Below are 15743 nucleotides of genomic sequence, written 5' to 3' on the forward strand. Positions count from 1 at the left end.
TAAGGAAGCTAGTAACTTTCTCACGTAAAATAAAAAATAATAATTTTAGAAAATCTTACGCCAACACCAAGACAGCTGGAGCACGGGGCGAGCAAGACAGATTACAGAATTGTCATTAATGTCAATGTCAGCTGTCAATAAAATAATGCAGTTTGCCGTGTAGTACAAGATCAATTATATTGCGCCGATATTGGAGTCTACTTAGAATTTTTCATATTACTTGCTACAGCACATTCGTTATATTCGCGCAAATAATACTTATAATCGCGCCATCAGTTTAACCGCAGTTACATTAAAACAAATCAAGATTCCTCCTGCCTCGGCGACTCAGGGATCTTCTCTCCGAACTGCTGATTGGTACGTATTGACGAAAACACTATCTCTTCAGTAATTAGCTCGTGATATGGAGATACGAGATTATAATCTGTCACCGGCTTATGCATAGTCGCTTAGGAGTTATTATTGCAAGACGATGTACACTTACATTATGGAAATATAATGATGAAATGGTTGCATTACGTTTCGGGTTAGCCAGTTTGACAAAGAGTAACGTTAGTAACGTAATGCACTGAACGTAATTATGTACTTGCATGTCTATTACAAATTTTGAGAGTATTGATTACTCATTTGTTTTAGTTTATGGGTACTGTTATCTTACTGTTTTCATAATAATGTAAAACTGATCCCTTAAACTGTAAATTGTTCTGTGTGTTGTGAATGTGTCTCAATATATTTTCCTCTGTTTGACACATTTCTGACTGTTCATTTAGTTTAGGCTTCTCTGTTGACTTTTATATTTTTTACATACCTACATTTAATCACAACCTTTTTCATATGGGGGTAAGCAGATGTTGGCAGACAAAGATTGATACATTATAAAATTGTATTTAAAAAGTGTTGTAATGTATGTTGTCTGAGAGTACAGATCTATATTTGAGTTTAATCATTACTTACATTTACAAAACAAGCTTTACAAGACGCACAATGGTGATTTTATATGCTTCGAAGAATATTTTTAAATAGAGAGTGAAAAAGATGAAACTAAAAGTGAGAGAAATTGTAGTTTTAATGTTGTATAATGTGTCCATTATGTGTAAAACTTTGGATCCACAAATCTGATCTGAATTTCTCTGATTATAACTCTCACTAAATTAAACCACTGTAATTTTCAGTTTTAGGAATAATCTACCCCCCTTTGGTCTTGGTCAAAGATCTTACTTGAGGGGGGGGGGGTCTTTAACCCCTCAATGCCTCTCATGCAAGAAGACCTTCTTCCCAGACATAAATATAAAGACCCCCTCCCTTCCATATGTAATAATAATCACCCCCCCCCCCAACCAATATCATAAAAATGTCACTGTAAACATCCATAATTTGTGAGTTGAATGAAAAGTTGAACTAACTTTAGATTTGTATAATATCACAAAAAAATGAGTGAAGGTTATCACTGAAGCATCTAACTTATACTACTACTGAAGTACAGAGCACTCATACAACACTGTCACATGTTATATGTACTATACATCTGAGTGAATATTGGTGACACTTGTTATGTTGTCTCCACAAGAGCAATTTTAATGTTAAGCTAGTTAATACGTAACTATGCGAATGATGACTGATAATGTTCATCGGATTGATTTGTTGCTATGTGGGGTGACCTCATTATCCTAATATTAATGAATGTACATTATTCTCTTTATCTAATAAAAATTTTGATCTAACATTCTATATAGTCAGTATGTGACCAGGCCAAAGGATAATAAAATGCTCGGTTTGAATCTTTAACATTATTTAATTCATAAATAATGTGCCACTTTGACAATTCACGCAGTAGTAGTATGCATAGTAGGTACATAGGTTCGTAAGAAAATAAAGTATGTGTAACCGAGCGCCGTCGCAGGCTGTCGGAGATGTTGGCGGCGTGCGAGGCGGGCGAGGTGTTCGCGCTGCTGGAGGGCGGGCCGGCCGCCGGCGCCGGCGAGACGCTGGCGGCGCTGTTCGGCGCCGTGCGCGAGCCCTGGCTCACGCGCGCGCTGCTGCACTACCACGCGCGCACCGCCTCCACCCGCGCGCTCGACCTGCTGGCGCGCGCGCCCGACGTGCACGCGCGCCACCTGCTGGACGCGCTGCAGGAGCAGCTGCGCGGCGAGCGCCCCGCGCGCCACCACGCGCTCGCCGCCTTCGCGCCGCTCGTGGCGCGCCGCCCGCCCTGGCTGCACCGCCTGCCGGCCCACCCGCTGGCCCGCGAGGTGCTGCGCGCCGCGCGCCTGGAGCGCGAGCCGCTGCCGCTGCTGCACGCGCTGCTGGCGCTGGCGGCGCTCCTGCCGGCCGCGCCCGCGCTGGCGGCCGCGTGCCCCGCCGACCTGGCCGAGGCGCTGCTACGCCCCGCGGCGCTAGAGCCGCCGCCCGAGCCAGCCACGCGCGCGCACCTGCTGCTGGCGCAGCGCGCGCTGTTCCACGCGCTGTACGCCACGCACCCCTGCACGCTGGTGGAGGCGCTGCGGGCGCACGGCGCCGAGCTGTCCGGCTCGGCGGCGCGGGACGCCTGGGAGAGGGCCGTGGGCGCGCTGGCCGAGTGCGTGCGCCTGCACCCCGCGCTCGTGACGGGCTCGCGCCTGCGCGAGGCGGACCCCGCTCGCTGGGCGCGCGTCGAGATCCACGACGTGGTGGCCGAGTGCCGCCGCCTGTCGCTGCACTCGCGCGCCGAGGAGCCGGCGCCCTCGCCGCTGACCGTCGTGGGGGCGGCGCCGACGCAAGCGCCGCCGCGCGCCTCGCCCGCCCCCGGCACCGGAGCCCACGCTGCGCGGGCGGTGGCCGCGCTCCGGCCCGGCGCCGAGCCGTGGTTCGCTCTCGGCGACCGCTGCGGGGCTGATTCCGCACCTCACACGCCGTTGCCGGCCGACGTGGACGCCGCGGAGCCGCCGGAGGCCGCCGTAGAAGCTACGCCGGAAAACACGCCCGCTCGGGAGACGCGCGCTCACTTTCGCTTCCCGACCGACTCGGGCGCCGTGCGAGCTATCGGCCGGCGCTCGCGCCCTGCGTCTCCGCCACGCAAAGAGACGTCGCCGTCGGCGGTGCTGGGAGAAGCGTACGCCTCAAGACTGGCGCGCGTGGCGCAGGAGCGGCGCGCCGCGGACTCCCCCGTGCCGTTCGCCGGCGTGCCGCCGCCCGCGGGAGCCGCCGTGGCCCGGCCGGAGCCCAGCCGGCCGGCGGCGCCGCTGGACGCGGGCGCGGCGGGCGCGCCGCTGGAGCCGCTGAACGTGGAGGATCGCGAGGTGCTGGAGCTGACGGCGCGGGCGCACTCGGACGAGGAGTGGGCGGACGCGCTGGGCGCGGGGCTGGGCCGCGAGCGGGCGCGCGCGCTGGACCCGCGGCGCGGGGAGCCGGCGCTGGCGGCGCGGCGCTCGGCCCCGGCGCCGCGGCGCTCGGCGTCGTGCTCGCCGCGGGTGTCGGGCGCGCGCCGCTCGTCGGTGGCGGTGCAGACGGTGGACACGTGGCCGGAGCCGCACGAGTTCCTCATTGCCGACTTCTTCCGCGCGATGCCGGACGACACTCGGCGAATGGTGAGTCGTGCGGTTTATTACTTACTATATAATAATATGTATAGCTTAAATATACCTCTATTAAAATGACCGATGTCAAACTGTTCCGATTAATCGAAATCGATGGCAAAAAAACAGATTCACCAGTTTAATCAAACGACCAAAAAAGGTAACTTATCAATAGAATAGAATTGTCATAATTGTTTTAATCGATCGATCTACTTTTATCTATTGCGTCTTCGCACTTAATTTTGTTCGCAGGACGTAACCTCGGAGGGAGGTTGCAAATAATATTAGGATTTCAGTTTATGATTATACGAAATAGTATATATATAAATAGTTAGTTTAAGGATGATTGTGTTGAATTATTTTGATTTTATGTAAGGACTAGCTGACCCGCGCAACTTCGCTTACGTCACATAAGAGAGAATGGGTCATATTATTCCCCGCTTTTTTAACATTTTGTACTGATACTCTGCTCCTGTTGGTCATAGAGTGATGTTATATAGCCTATAGCCATCTTCAATAAATAGGCTCTGGCTATCCAACAGTAAAAGGATTTTTCAATTCGCACCAGTAGTTGCTGAGATTAGCGCGTTCAAACAAACCCTTCAGCTTTATAATATTAGTATAGATTTCTATTTAAAAAATAGTCATGTTAGACATAGCAGATTTTCCGTGTGCCAATTTCTTAACTTCATTAGACGTCACGGCAAAGTTGTGTCACCAGTTTCGCTTGGAACTCTGTCCGGCTCAAGAGTTATTTGTGAGGGGTTTCAGTTTTTATGTTATAATGTGTAGTCAAGAGCAGTGATAGTCGAATGGTGCGAGCGTGTGTAGCCGGGGGCTAGCGCTCGAGGCGACACGCTGGTGACTGATAGAATGGTGAAGGAAAATATCGCTCTGCCTCGTGCCTCGCTGAAGCGTACAGCCGCCGTCAAAGTCGTTAGGTGGAGCAATTATGTACTTAGCGACCCTTATGTATTTCTTGAGGGCGTGCAAAGTTTTCAACCGACTCGAAGCCTAACCCCTTCCTTCCAATTCGAGAAGCGACCCTCGCTCGGTAGTGAACCGTTGATTTTAAATGTATTTGTATGTAAAAAATGCATTTTAGAAAAATGTCATGGAAAAAAAATACAATTTTATTATTCCATTTATTAAAAAAGGGTTTAGCGAAATTTTAATCGGGCGTCACACTAAAAACGTCAGGCGAACTCATAATCTGCACGCATGCTCGTTCGTCCGCAGAGCGGCGAGGCGAGCGCGCCGTGCGAGCGCCTCGACACGTACATGGCGGAGCTGTACGCCGGGCGCGGCGCCGCGCGCGCGCCCTCCGAGCTCGCCGAGCAGCTCGCGCTCGCGCACGCCCAGCTCATGTACGAGCGCTGGCGCCGCGAGGCCCACGCCGAGCGCAACCGCCGCCTGCTGGGCCGCTGCCGCCAGGTGCGCGCGCTCGAGCTGCAGAACGCGGCGCTGCACGAGCGCGTGCGCGCGCTCACCCGCGAGCGCGACGAGCTGCGCGCGCGCCCCGCCCGCGCGCCGCCCGCGCCCGCGCCCGACGCGCCCGGCGGCCTGGAGGCGGCGCTGGCCGAGGAGAGGGCCGCGCGCCTGCGGGCCGAGGCGGCGCTGCGCGAGGCCGAGGCGTGCCGCGCGCTGGACGCGGCCGAGCTGCAGCGCACGCGCGGCGAGTCCTTCGAGGCGGCGCGCCACGTGGAGGCGCTGGCGCGCGCCGCGCTGGCGGCCGAGCGGCGCGCCGAGCACGTGCGGCGGCTGCGGCGCGAGCTGCTGGTGCTGGCGGAGCGCGAGGCGCGGCTGGGCGCGGCGGCGCGCGGGGCGGGGGCGGGCGGCGCGGCGCGGCCGGACGAGCGCGCGCTGCGGGCGGCGCTGGCGCGCGCCGAGGCGGAGGCGGAGGGCGGCGCGGCGCGGGCCGAGGCGCTGGCGGCGCGCGCGCACGAGCTGGAGGCGCTGCTGGCGGCGCGCGAGGCGCAGGTGGCGGAGCTGAAGCGCAGCACGCGCGCGGCGGCCGAGGAGGGCGCGGCGCGGGTGAAGGCGCTGCACGACAAGTACTCGGCGCTGCTGCGCGTGGTGCGCGCGCGGGACGCCCGCGAGCTAGAGCGGCTGGCGGCGCCGCCGCGGACGTAGGCGCCGGCGGGGGCGGGGGGCGCGCGCCCCTCGCGAGCTCACAGTGACGCGGCCGCCGGCGGGAGGGGCATCGAGGCGCCGGCGCCGCGCTCGACGCGCCCTCCGCGTGTCTAGTGTATCTCTCGGTCGGTCGTCCGTGGGGCGTCGTTCATGTAACCCGAGGATCGGAAATAAAAGTCAGTTTTCGTTCGAATCTGTGTTTATCTTAAATCGTCGAGCGGACGCTCGTAATAATACATCATACACGGTATATTTGGTACAAAATTCACAACAAAGTATAATATAAATAGTTAAAATATCAACAAACTCTTATTTACAATGTACAAAATATACAAATACGTACAAAAGAATCAACAACATAAGACTACGATATGGTATTTGGTGTGCGGCGACGTCACGGCAGCGGCTCCACGTAGTTCTCGGGCACGAGCCCCGTCTTGCCGTTGAGCGTGCCGCGGAGCCAGCCCGGCTCGCCGCTCGGCGCCACGCTCGTGATGATCTGGTTGGGCTCGAACGACAGCTCGCCCTCGCTCTCGCCCAGGCACGCGTACAGCGTGCGCACCCGCCCGCTGCGCGCGCCCCGCCCCGCGCCCGCGCCCGCCCCCGCGCCCGCGCCCGGCGGCGGCGACGCGCTGTGGCTCGACACCGACTCCGCCGAGCTGCTGCTGGAGCGGCCCACGCCTGCGAACACGAACCACGTTATCACTCTGTCCCACTGACCACATACATAGATAGACTGACCACTACACGCGAGCGCACGAGCGGCGCGACTCACCTCTGTGCGGAGCCAGCGGCGGCGCGAAGTGCTGCAGCAGCTGGTGGTGGTGCGGCGAGTAGCGGGCGCCGGGCGCGCCCAGCGTGGGCGCCAGGGAGGGCCCGAGCGCGGGGCCCAGCCCCACGCCCACCATGCGCTCGCAGCCGCCCACGCTCACGCCGAGCCGCTCCACCACGGACATGTCGCGCGCGTTCATCCCCACCGACGTCGGAGACGTCCTGCAACGACACAAACACGCGTTATTCGCACCGCTCTCGACCACTACCGATTTTATCACAATGACACCACCACAATTTCACTATCTACAAACTTCTATAATAAATAAATCATAACTCGAACCGTCACAGAGATCAATTTATATAATAATATAGAAAAAACATTTAAAAAAAATTATAATCGTCGAAACGAGATGTCGAACACACACAGCGTGGCTCACGACTAGGAAGATTAATAAACGAGGAACAAACGGACACTAACCCGGCGATCACGAATCCAGAGAGACAGATAATCATTTCGCACGTGTGAGTGAGTGAGTAAGCAGGTTGACAGTAGGTCGATGTGTTCGCTGCGGCGCTCAGAGCGCGAGTGCGCGCAGTGCGGGGCGCGCGCTCTATATAGCGCAGTAGCGGTAGTAGCGGGAGCGGCGGGCGGCAGATGCGCCACACGTGCAGCCACACACCTGCCGCACCGCCGCGCCACCACCGACTTACCTCCTTCAGGAACTCGGCTACATGGAGTTCCAAGACTCCGATAATTTTCTCATCGTATAAGCCAAAGACAGTAAGAATTCGACACTCTAAGAACTGTGCTCTTATAAATACGTGAAAAGTTAAGTATAAACAGTTCGACCGAATTCGACGACACGGCTTTCGACAAAAGCTTATAATTAGAGGATTAAACGAAACGAATTAGTATCTAGTATATGTTTAATATCCCGACTTTGATTGTGTCTGTAATACACACACAGAACAGTGTCACAGAAGTCAAAGTATCTTAGACAAAGATTTACGCCTCTTAATTGACAGAGAATATTGGAGAGCACAAAAGTTAAGAAGCGCGAGCGTTTGCATGAGTGTGGCTGGCGCGCCTGTATTGCCTACATTCTACCAAACGCACCAATTATGCAGATAGAGTTGTGATTCTTAACGACAAAACTACCAGGAAGTACTTAGAACAGTGTGGCCGCCCGGCCGGAATGAAATAGGTAAATCATACCTATTTCTTTTATTGCGTAAAAATCACACTTTTGGTGAAAATGACACTGAATCACTCTGGTTTTAGCGTCAATAGTGTCCGGAGATGCGGCTAACGTGTGGCGTCGTACTTGTGAGCTTATTCGATCAACGTTCATACATTCGTAATCATTGTATTGCTTATGTCTATGTATAATGTACCTTACAACTGCTAACACATTTTGCTATTAGTGACACAACAACTTATTAATAAAACGTATTGAAAATCAAAGCTGGTTTGATTTTTAAAAAATATGTTGTTAAGTTTCAGCTATAATTCTAGATTTCCGTTTGGGCCAGTAGTATAAGATTGAGATCGTGTTACATCAGATGTATATTTGACTACTAATATCAGGTAGGATTACCTGCGCCAAACATTTCTATATATGTATTTGAACAAACAAAAACGCGTTAGTAAGGTGTTTATGTTTATTACACACGTTCATTTAAAAAACAAGCGATCAGCTGACATGGTGTTGTGTCAACATAAGCATAAGTTACTAATTATACCGTGTTAAGAATTATTAGATGATAAGGGCAAATTATTCTGAGTGAAGCTTAAACAATAAGGCGTGAGCTCCACAGGAACAAAGAGTGTAGTGGTGATAGTGTAGGTAGTGTACTAGTGGTACTAGTGGTAGTGGTGGTGAGGTGGTGGCGCGGCGGGCAGGTGCCAGGTGCACATTCCGCGCACGCGCAGCTGCCGCGTCCTGCATTCTTATCTCTCGCCGAGGCTTCGGACACCCGGCGCACCCCCCCCTCCCCACACTCCCTCCTCCTCGCGCCCCAGGCACCCGCGCGTGCAAATAATCCCGCTCGCTGAACTACTACGTACTGAGCAGCGATTACTTGATGCACTTACTAGTTGTCGTCTTTGTTTATTTAATTTCCCGCTTTTCATCCCTTATTAATAGTCTGTAGGTGTGTCAAAAACACAAATGGGTATTCAGTATTTACGATTATTGGGGTGATCGAGATACATTATTATTCAAAAATGTTAACATATTGCATTTCTCCTACACATAAACTATAAGTAAAGGATCAAGTCATCCCTGCAGATAACGGAGCACGAGGTCGAAACGACCTATTAGCCAAGCCCAGCTAAGATCAATTTATTAAATATCATATTTTGTAAACCTATTTTTTTTTTCATCGAAATTAAGAACAATATGCGTAAACATTGATAATATTGAGTAATTAAATTAAACGGAACCATCTTGTTTTCTACTTGTAAGGCAGTATTCCTAAAGGTTTATTATTAGCCTCCAGATACAAGAAGCTTCGCTTCGTTAAGAAAAAAATCCCAATACATAAGGTAGAGAGTGTTGTGTTGTGTGTGTTGTGTTGTGTGGAGCGCACAGCTGCGCGTCGCTCGGTGCGGCTTCACTGACATCTGCCGCTGTCACACTCACTGCTGAGCGCTGAGTAGTGAGTGGTGACTGTAGGGAGCTAATCAGCATCAGCTGAGCTTGAGCTGAGTAGGAACACATGAGCGCGGTCGACAGTTGAGAGTAGAGGCCGCGGCTCACGATCACTGGGCCGCGTCTACTTAGTTCGTGTCAAACTGTCCATATCACGGTGTTTATATCCAAGTAGTAAGTATCAATATTAACACGAAGTTTATTTACTTTATAATATCTACTTAAATTCATTCAGCAACAAAAATAAAACAATTTACTTGGGACATTTAGTAAATAAACCATAGTTAATATCATAAGTATATTCCCTATACCATACACGATATACGTAGGTACACGTTTCAATGAAACGCATAACATGTTACATAAAAGTATTAATTCAATTCAATTAATTATATTCAATAAGGTTTATGATTTAGAGTGAAAGTAGTGTATTTTTTAGAGATATTTCAACCCAATCTCATTCACGCCCAAAATGATATCTTTCAAGTGAACACTACTACTAAGATTTGTTTAATTTATAAGTTGCCAGGTGTGTCGTGAGTGTAGTGAGTACCGTGTACACATAGGCGTCGTGAATAAAGATAACGTTCAACTTGCGGCTAAACATTGCGCAGCGCAGGCGCACAGGTGAGCAGCGGGCGGGGCGGGGTGGGGGGAGCGGCGCGCGGGGGATAATGACGCGAGACGTTTCTTTTAGTGTTTGTGTCGCGAACAGCTGTCGCGCGCAGCCTCAGCCCCTGCACCCCGCCCCTCCGCCGAGCATCTCATCAAATGCCTGTCCAGTCATTATCGCACACTTGCATAACTTCATGTAATGCTCACTTTTACATAGTTTTACTTCATTTGCAACACGTGTGTACGTCGTTGGTTACTGTGTGGTGTGTTGGATACTAATGTACATAACATTAAAGGGTTCAATGTCACGTATCTAGGTGTACCTACGTTAGTCGAAGATACTTGAACTGGTAATAAGGAACCCGTAAAAGGTTTAATATAATTAATCAGAGTATTGAGCAACCCTGTTATTGTTAGGTCGTATGTATGTATGTATGTATGTATGTATGTATGTATGTATGTACAGGAAACTTTTCAAAAGGTTCAGAGTGAGCAAGTTGTATGACGAAGCAAGGCAGATGATCGTGAACACAAATAGCGAAGGGGAGCTTTTTGCACCCGATCAAAGTGATTGTGCCAGCGACCACGTGGCCAAACAAAAAATCAGGTAGAATTCGATTGTAAGAGTCGTCGCCGTACAACTGTCGCACTGTCGACCCTTACACCACACACGACAGTGTAGGTATACCGATACCGACACAATCTACACAATGACGTGACAACGACAACTAGACGTCGTAGCGCTGTCACGTCACCACTGTCTCGCACAAACATGTCTCGGTACACTGATTTACTAAGACTACGTTACCTTGTATTCTAGAAGACACTTATTAGTTAGGTTTCGTCAATGGTCTACACGTACTATTATGTACAGTATTGTACCGGTGCAGTCAAAGCATGACCGAAACAATTATTATTTCCATCGAAAACTTTCCCTTGAAACTAATAAGTACTTAAAGCAATGATATAAGTTCCTAAACTTGCCCACGCCCACTAGGTCAGTGGTGAATAAATCCAGGGTTCGAACAATAGGTAGCTCCAGTGTGTGGAAGTAAAGTGGAGTGGTGCGCGGAAACGGAAGCGCGCGACAATACCGCGCGGCCACCTGTGCACGTGTGCAGTGTGCAGTGTGCACGCAACTACGACCTGCCCACCAGCGCCGACCAGTGACCCGCCCACTAATGCAAGCTTTGTTTTTATTGAGTACGCTTCAACTGCTCTTTTGTTCACAATTGACGCTATCCAGAACGACAACACTTCATTTTAGATCTTTTGACAAATATCTTGTACGAACTATACGCAAAGTAGATAGTGATGGCAGACTACACGGTGAGGCGTCAGCTTGTCCGACGCGACACAGGTGCAGGCAGCAAACATTGAACACACGTAAGGCTTCCTCCGATCAAATGAACTAATAATGCGTGTAACATACAACAGCGGCAGTACTTAACTCAAGTACACGGAACATAAAAGACGGAAGATTTAAGACAGAATAATACAGGGTGTAACAGACAGGCTACCGAAAACGAAAAAAAAATGATTCTAGACATGATTCTGGTGCTTATGGCGTTGAAAATTTTTATCGCTTTTTTCATGATTTTTCCGATTTTTTATGCGTTTTTTTTATTTTTTTTCGGTATTATTTCGTTAATACTACACAGTGCAACATGAATATGAGAAAAAATCCGTCATATTACTGTTTTTCACAAAAAACAGCAATGGATTAAAACAACGTATAAATTCGCTATCAGCTGTCCGCGGCCAACGACACCGCGCCGGCGGCGGCCGGCCGCGACGGTCGACGTACCTACGCGCGCCACACAGACACGATTACGCACACAGCTGTCAGCCTCACTCTCACTAGTATGCAGCGTTACTTAGTATTTGTTCTTCTATGTTAAAAATGAAAATGACATAATTATCCCGCTCTCCGATAAAAGGTACATTAATAAGATTTAAAATGTGTGATATCTTATTATTATTACACGTACAAATACATACAGAACGACAAAAAATCCTATTGATATTCTTTAGCGCTATAAAAATCTCTAATAAACAATTTAACAAGTATTGTCGCTTTGTTCTTGCAAACTTATTATTCTATTCGATATTTACACGCTCATTCATACAAGCGCGGTGCGACTCGAAAAGTAGATGGCCGTAGTGACGCGTGACGCCGCGACCGCGCGTGGATGTTACATAGATGGGATGCGACAAAATGAATGCTAAGTAATTCTCCGGGGATAATGAATTATGATAAGTTAGTTTCTCTAATAAGAATATTAATGGATATTGATTGTTATCATTGTTATGTACCTACATTTTTTATGGTTTAATTAAATAAACGTTTCGTGTTTATTTTATTTACTTTAATCTGATTTTATGTTATTAAATATCAAAGTAGGTATTTTAAACTTACATCAATAATGTTTGTAATGTTATTCGGTATTTGAATAGAACTACAATGCAACGAGTAACAACTGTGACAAGTAAAAATAGTACCTAATGCCACATCAATATTTTATTCAATCTAATTTCTCGCTGGGATCCTAACTCATCGCTCGTCACCAAATCGGCGGCGCGCGCGCGGACGGCGCGGAGGGAGCGGGTGGCGCGGGCGAGGGGCGGCGCGAGTGAGCGGAGAGGCGCCCGCGCCGGCGGCTCTCTTTGATAGTTCGAGCAATTCGCTCGCGGAAGACGGAAGCTCTTCACCGGTGTCGTTCGTTATGTCCTATTCGTCGTGTCGTGTGTGAACTGTTGTTTATTATTACTTGTTATTGTTTCGGTTTTGAGTTGTTAGTGTTTTTATTGTTATTATTTTTGTTGTTATTGTTTTCGAAGTGCAGTTGTGTTCGTAAATAGAAAGAAATGTTGATGTGCTATGTATGGTGAAGCACGTGGAAGTGCACGGCGTGCTCTGCACCTGTACGTCCGGATCCAAAGGTACCTACTCAAACTCTCGCCATACACCAGGTATTTGCGTGTTGATAGACATTGATAACAATTCGTTTTAGCACTTTCTTATTATTGGTTACATTTTGCTATTATTGTTTGATTTCACGTAAGCCAAGTAGGTATCTACCTACTTACAATTTTACTATGAGCTATTGTAACATACGAGCGTACTTACGATACCTACCATAAACGATACATGAGATTGTTATCTAATAATACATACTAGTGAGCGCATAGACGTGGTGGTACGCGTACGTACCGCTGATTGTTGGCAGCTCCTCGCATGATCAATTATTGTATCAACCACATTGTAAAACTTTTGGCGATTGAAAAGAGTGGCCGTGAGTTTCTCGCAAGCTCTTCTCATAAGGCTCTACCCCCTTTCCGAGCTAGTGGTAGATTCAGTAATTGTAACGACTATCGTAAGTGTCAACATTTGACCTAAATGAATAAATGATTTGATTTTGATTTTGATACCTACGACGCGTCGCGACATGTCGTCGCTCAGCGCGCCGCCGCCGCCAGAAATCTCGTAGGCATGCGCGGAGATATATCGCGTTGTTCACTATACATTGAATGCTCAAAAATGACTAACTCGGGAACCAATCATTTCCGAGAAAAATGGTTGAAGTAAATTTCGCGCATTTAGTGTCACAAAATTAACACTGAAGTTTTCGGTTAACCGTCGTTTACACCCTGTATATGAAAAATACTGCAGGATGACTTAACAATGAAATGCCCCCTGATGTGATGTATATGATTGTCTTATATTGTTATACTTGTATGTTGACTATAGTTAATGGCAAGGTGACAGGTGGTGGCCGTGCTTGCTACTCCCGCTATTCTCCTGCGCAGTCATTAATTGTGCAGGCACTACATGTTCATTATTCAGTAAGCTTTTTTAAAAATTGATAACAATGAAAGGCTATAATAGTAAATATTTCGTAACATTTTTTTTAACAGTATGCTACTTTTTGTTTAAATCATTCAATGATCACAAAGTGTCGAATACAAAAGAGTAAGAAAGCGTTTCGTTTGTGAAAAGTAAATACAAAAAAATCATGTTAAAGATGCTAAAGAGCGTGCAAGTTAACGGCACCGCGGCACGGCCTGCCTCGAGCGAGCAGTCTGTAGCAGTCTGTGCAGTGCACTCAGCACTGTGCGGCGACGACCGGCGGCGGCGCTATTGTGTGATTGTGTCAAGGTTGCGCCATTTTAAAACCTGTTTACCAGCTATTATTCGGTGCAGGACCATCGCCGTCATCGCCTTAAGATAGTGTCAATAGTATTTACCGGTTCATTTAGCTTGTCATCTTTACACATACCTATTATAAAATCACATATATTTTACTATGGTGCTTATTTTTAGCCAAAAACCTGTTACATGTGCAATAGTGCAATGTGCATGTCAAATAACAACACAATACAAAATATCGTGAACAAATAAATCTTTGAGATTTGACAAAAAAACCATAGCCTTAAAATATTCGATGCCTCGGGTCTTGCACGCGTTTACAAAAAGAGGTTTGAAAAAATCCGGCCCGTGCCAGGTGTGCCTTCTTCAATAATAAGAATTCGACCCAAAAAGGGATGTCGGCCATTGATGGCAATCTAATTTGAACGTAACGTTAGCAGATGCGCTGCTAAAAGAAAAACATATCGAGTAGAAGTTGAGCACGCGGCGCGGCGGCGCATCTCCAGTGATCTCGACACTAAATAATACTTGTAACTATGTGTTGTAGTGAGTCGCACGTGCGCCGCGCGGCGAGTGCGCCGACCAGGTACGCGCGCCCTACAACCTACAGTATCAAGGAACAAAGGATTTATACACAACACAATACTCGCCAATTGTTTTGTTATTTTCTTAACTAAATATTGGCCTCAGGATTCCTATTATAATAAAGGCGCTAATGCTCCTTTCTTTTAAGGAATGCTCCTCTATTCTAAGACCGATCTCTTGTTAACAGGTTCCCGTTGCGATCGCACAAGGTTTCCATACTCGTTTAGAGTCACACCTTTTGTATTCGAAGCTACACTACTGGCTACTGTTCAAAACAACGAATACAACAGAAATTAGGAAAACTCAATAGCACCTGGACCGATCCGAATCGAACAGAATCGAACAGCAAGTCACTACCGTTGAGACATAGAGGTATAAGTCAGTATTTTCCCTGACAAGGCCACACTATGGAGCCAGCTGTTATAACTGTATAATTGCCTGCCTTGATTTCATACATCGACCTGTGGTTTTTATAGAAAACTAATTTTACAATGCCTTGTATTCACTCAGTCCTAATTGTATTCAATGAGACTCGAAAGCTGTAAAAACCTTACATGCTCAACCCTACACCCTAAGTGGCGGCGAAATACTCAGACTGAGGTGTAGAGTTTGTAAACACCTTATTTATGTAAGTTGCTTATAATTTAGAGAGACTTGTGAACACGTGGCTTAATATCTATTCTGTAACAAGGACCCCCTACATCAATTTTCAGACCTCTAGTTAAAGATGCTAGGGGTTAAAAGTTCCAAGATTTATAATATTTTTATAGTCCTGTGTGCTAATATTAGCTTACACCTCAAATTTCAGCTTTCGAGAACTTCAGGAAGTACCTTATACATTTTGGTGATCATCAATGAGTGAGTGAATCTGAATTTATCTGGTAGGTATAATCCAAATCTTAGTTACGTATACCCAATACGACGATGCGCTTTGAGAAAAAGGTAGGTAGTGCCCTTGTGTTTCACTCGGCTCGTCTTGGCAGGAGCACTCCCGGGCCTCCAGAGAAATGCGAAAGTTTGGATGTGACATTTTGTTGGATGTTTGTTACTCAATCACGCCACGACTACGGAAAAGATTTTGATAATAGCAGTTTAGTAACTAAGGACCGGCCTAACACATAGCCTATAGAAATACTGTCCTTTGTCCGTGACATAACTATAGTCCACGCCGATGGAGTCGCGACCAACGGCTACTTACAAATAATTAACACTCGTTCTAACAGTGAAGGAAACTTGCATCTCCTTTGTCCCACATGCTCAATTTATACATTAATTACAATC

General features: G+C 48.2%; 2 protein-coding genes across 3 annotated transcripts in view; one reads left to right on the forward strand and one right to left on the reverse strand.

The window, feature by feature from the left end:
• Window positions 1–5877, forward strand: Tsc1 (tuberous sclerosis 1 protein hamartin). Its single transcript, XM_076126019.1, has 3 exons — window positions 1–357; window positions 1901–3563; window positions 4791–5877. Exons 2-3 carry the CDS (start codon window positions 1911–1913, stop codon window positions 5682–5684), a joined length of 2547 nt encoding a protein of 848 aa, XP_075982134.1. The 5' UTR covers window positions 1–357; window positions 1901–1910; the 3' UTR covers window positions 5685–5877.
• Graf (GTPase regulator associated with FAK) overlaps window positions 5866–15743 on the reverse strand; it is a 25126-nt gene continuing 15248 nt past the window's right edge. For both annotated transcript variants that reach the window (XM_076126021.1, XM_076126020.1), the window contains 2 exons: window positions 6460–6677; window positions 5866–6365 (listed from right to left, as the gene is read on the reverse strand). In XM_076126021.1, the coding sequence (XP_075982136.1) occupies window positions 6079–6365; window positions 6460–6677 (505 nt within the window). In that variant the 3' untranslated portion in view covers window positions 5866–6078. The remainder of the gene's footprint in view (window positions 6366–6459; window positions 6678–15743) is intronic.

This window comes from Anticarsia gemmatalis, chromosome 18, assembly GCF_050436995.1.
Source record: "Anticarsia gemmatalis isolate Benzon Research Colony breed Stoneville strain chromosome 18, ilAntGemm2 primary, whole genome shotgun sequence".
Lineage (NCBI taxonomy): Eukaryota > Metazoa > Arthropoda > Insecta > Lepidoptera > Erebidae > Anticarsia > Anticarsia gemmatalis.

What these genes read in the sequence shown, in the direction of transcription:
- Tsc1 (XM_076126019.1), top strand. Translation starts at nt 1,911, where the DNA reads ATGTTGGCGGCGTGCGAGGCGGGCGAGGTGTTCGCGCTGCTGGAGGGC. An exon ending in CGGACGACACTCGGCGAATG is followed by an intron (nt 3,564 to 4,790) that starts GTGAGTCGTGCG and finishes GTTCGTCCGCAG; the next exon opens with AGCGGCGAGGCGAGCGCGCC.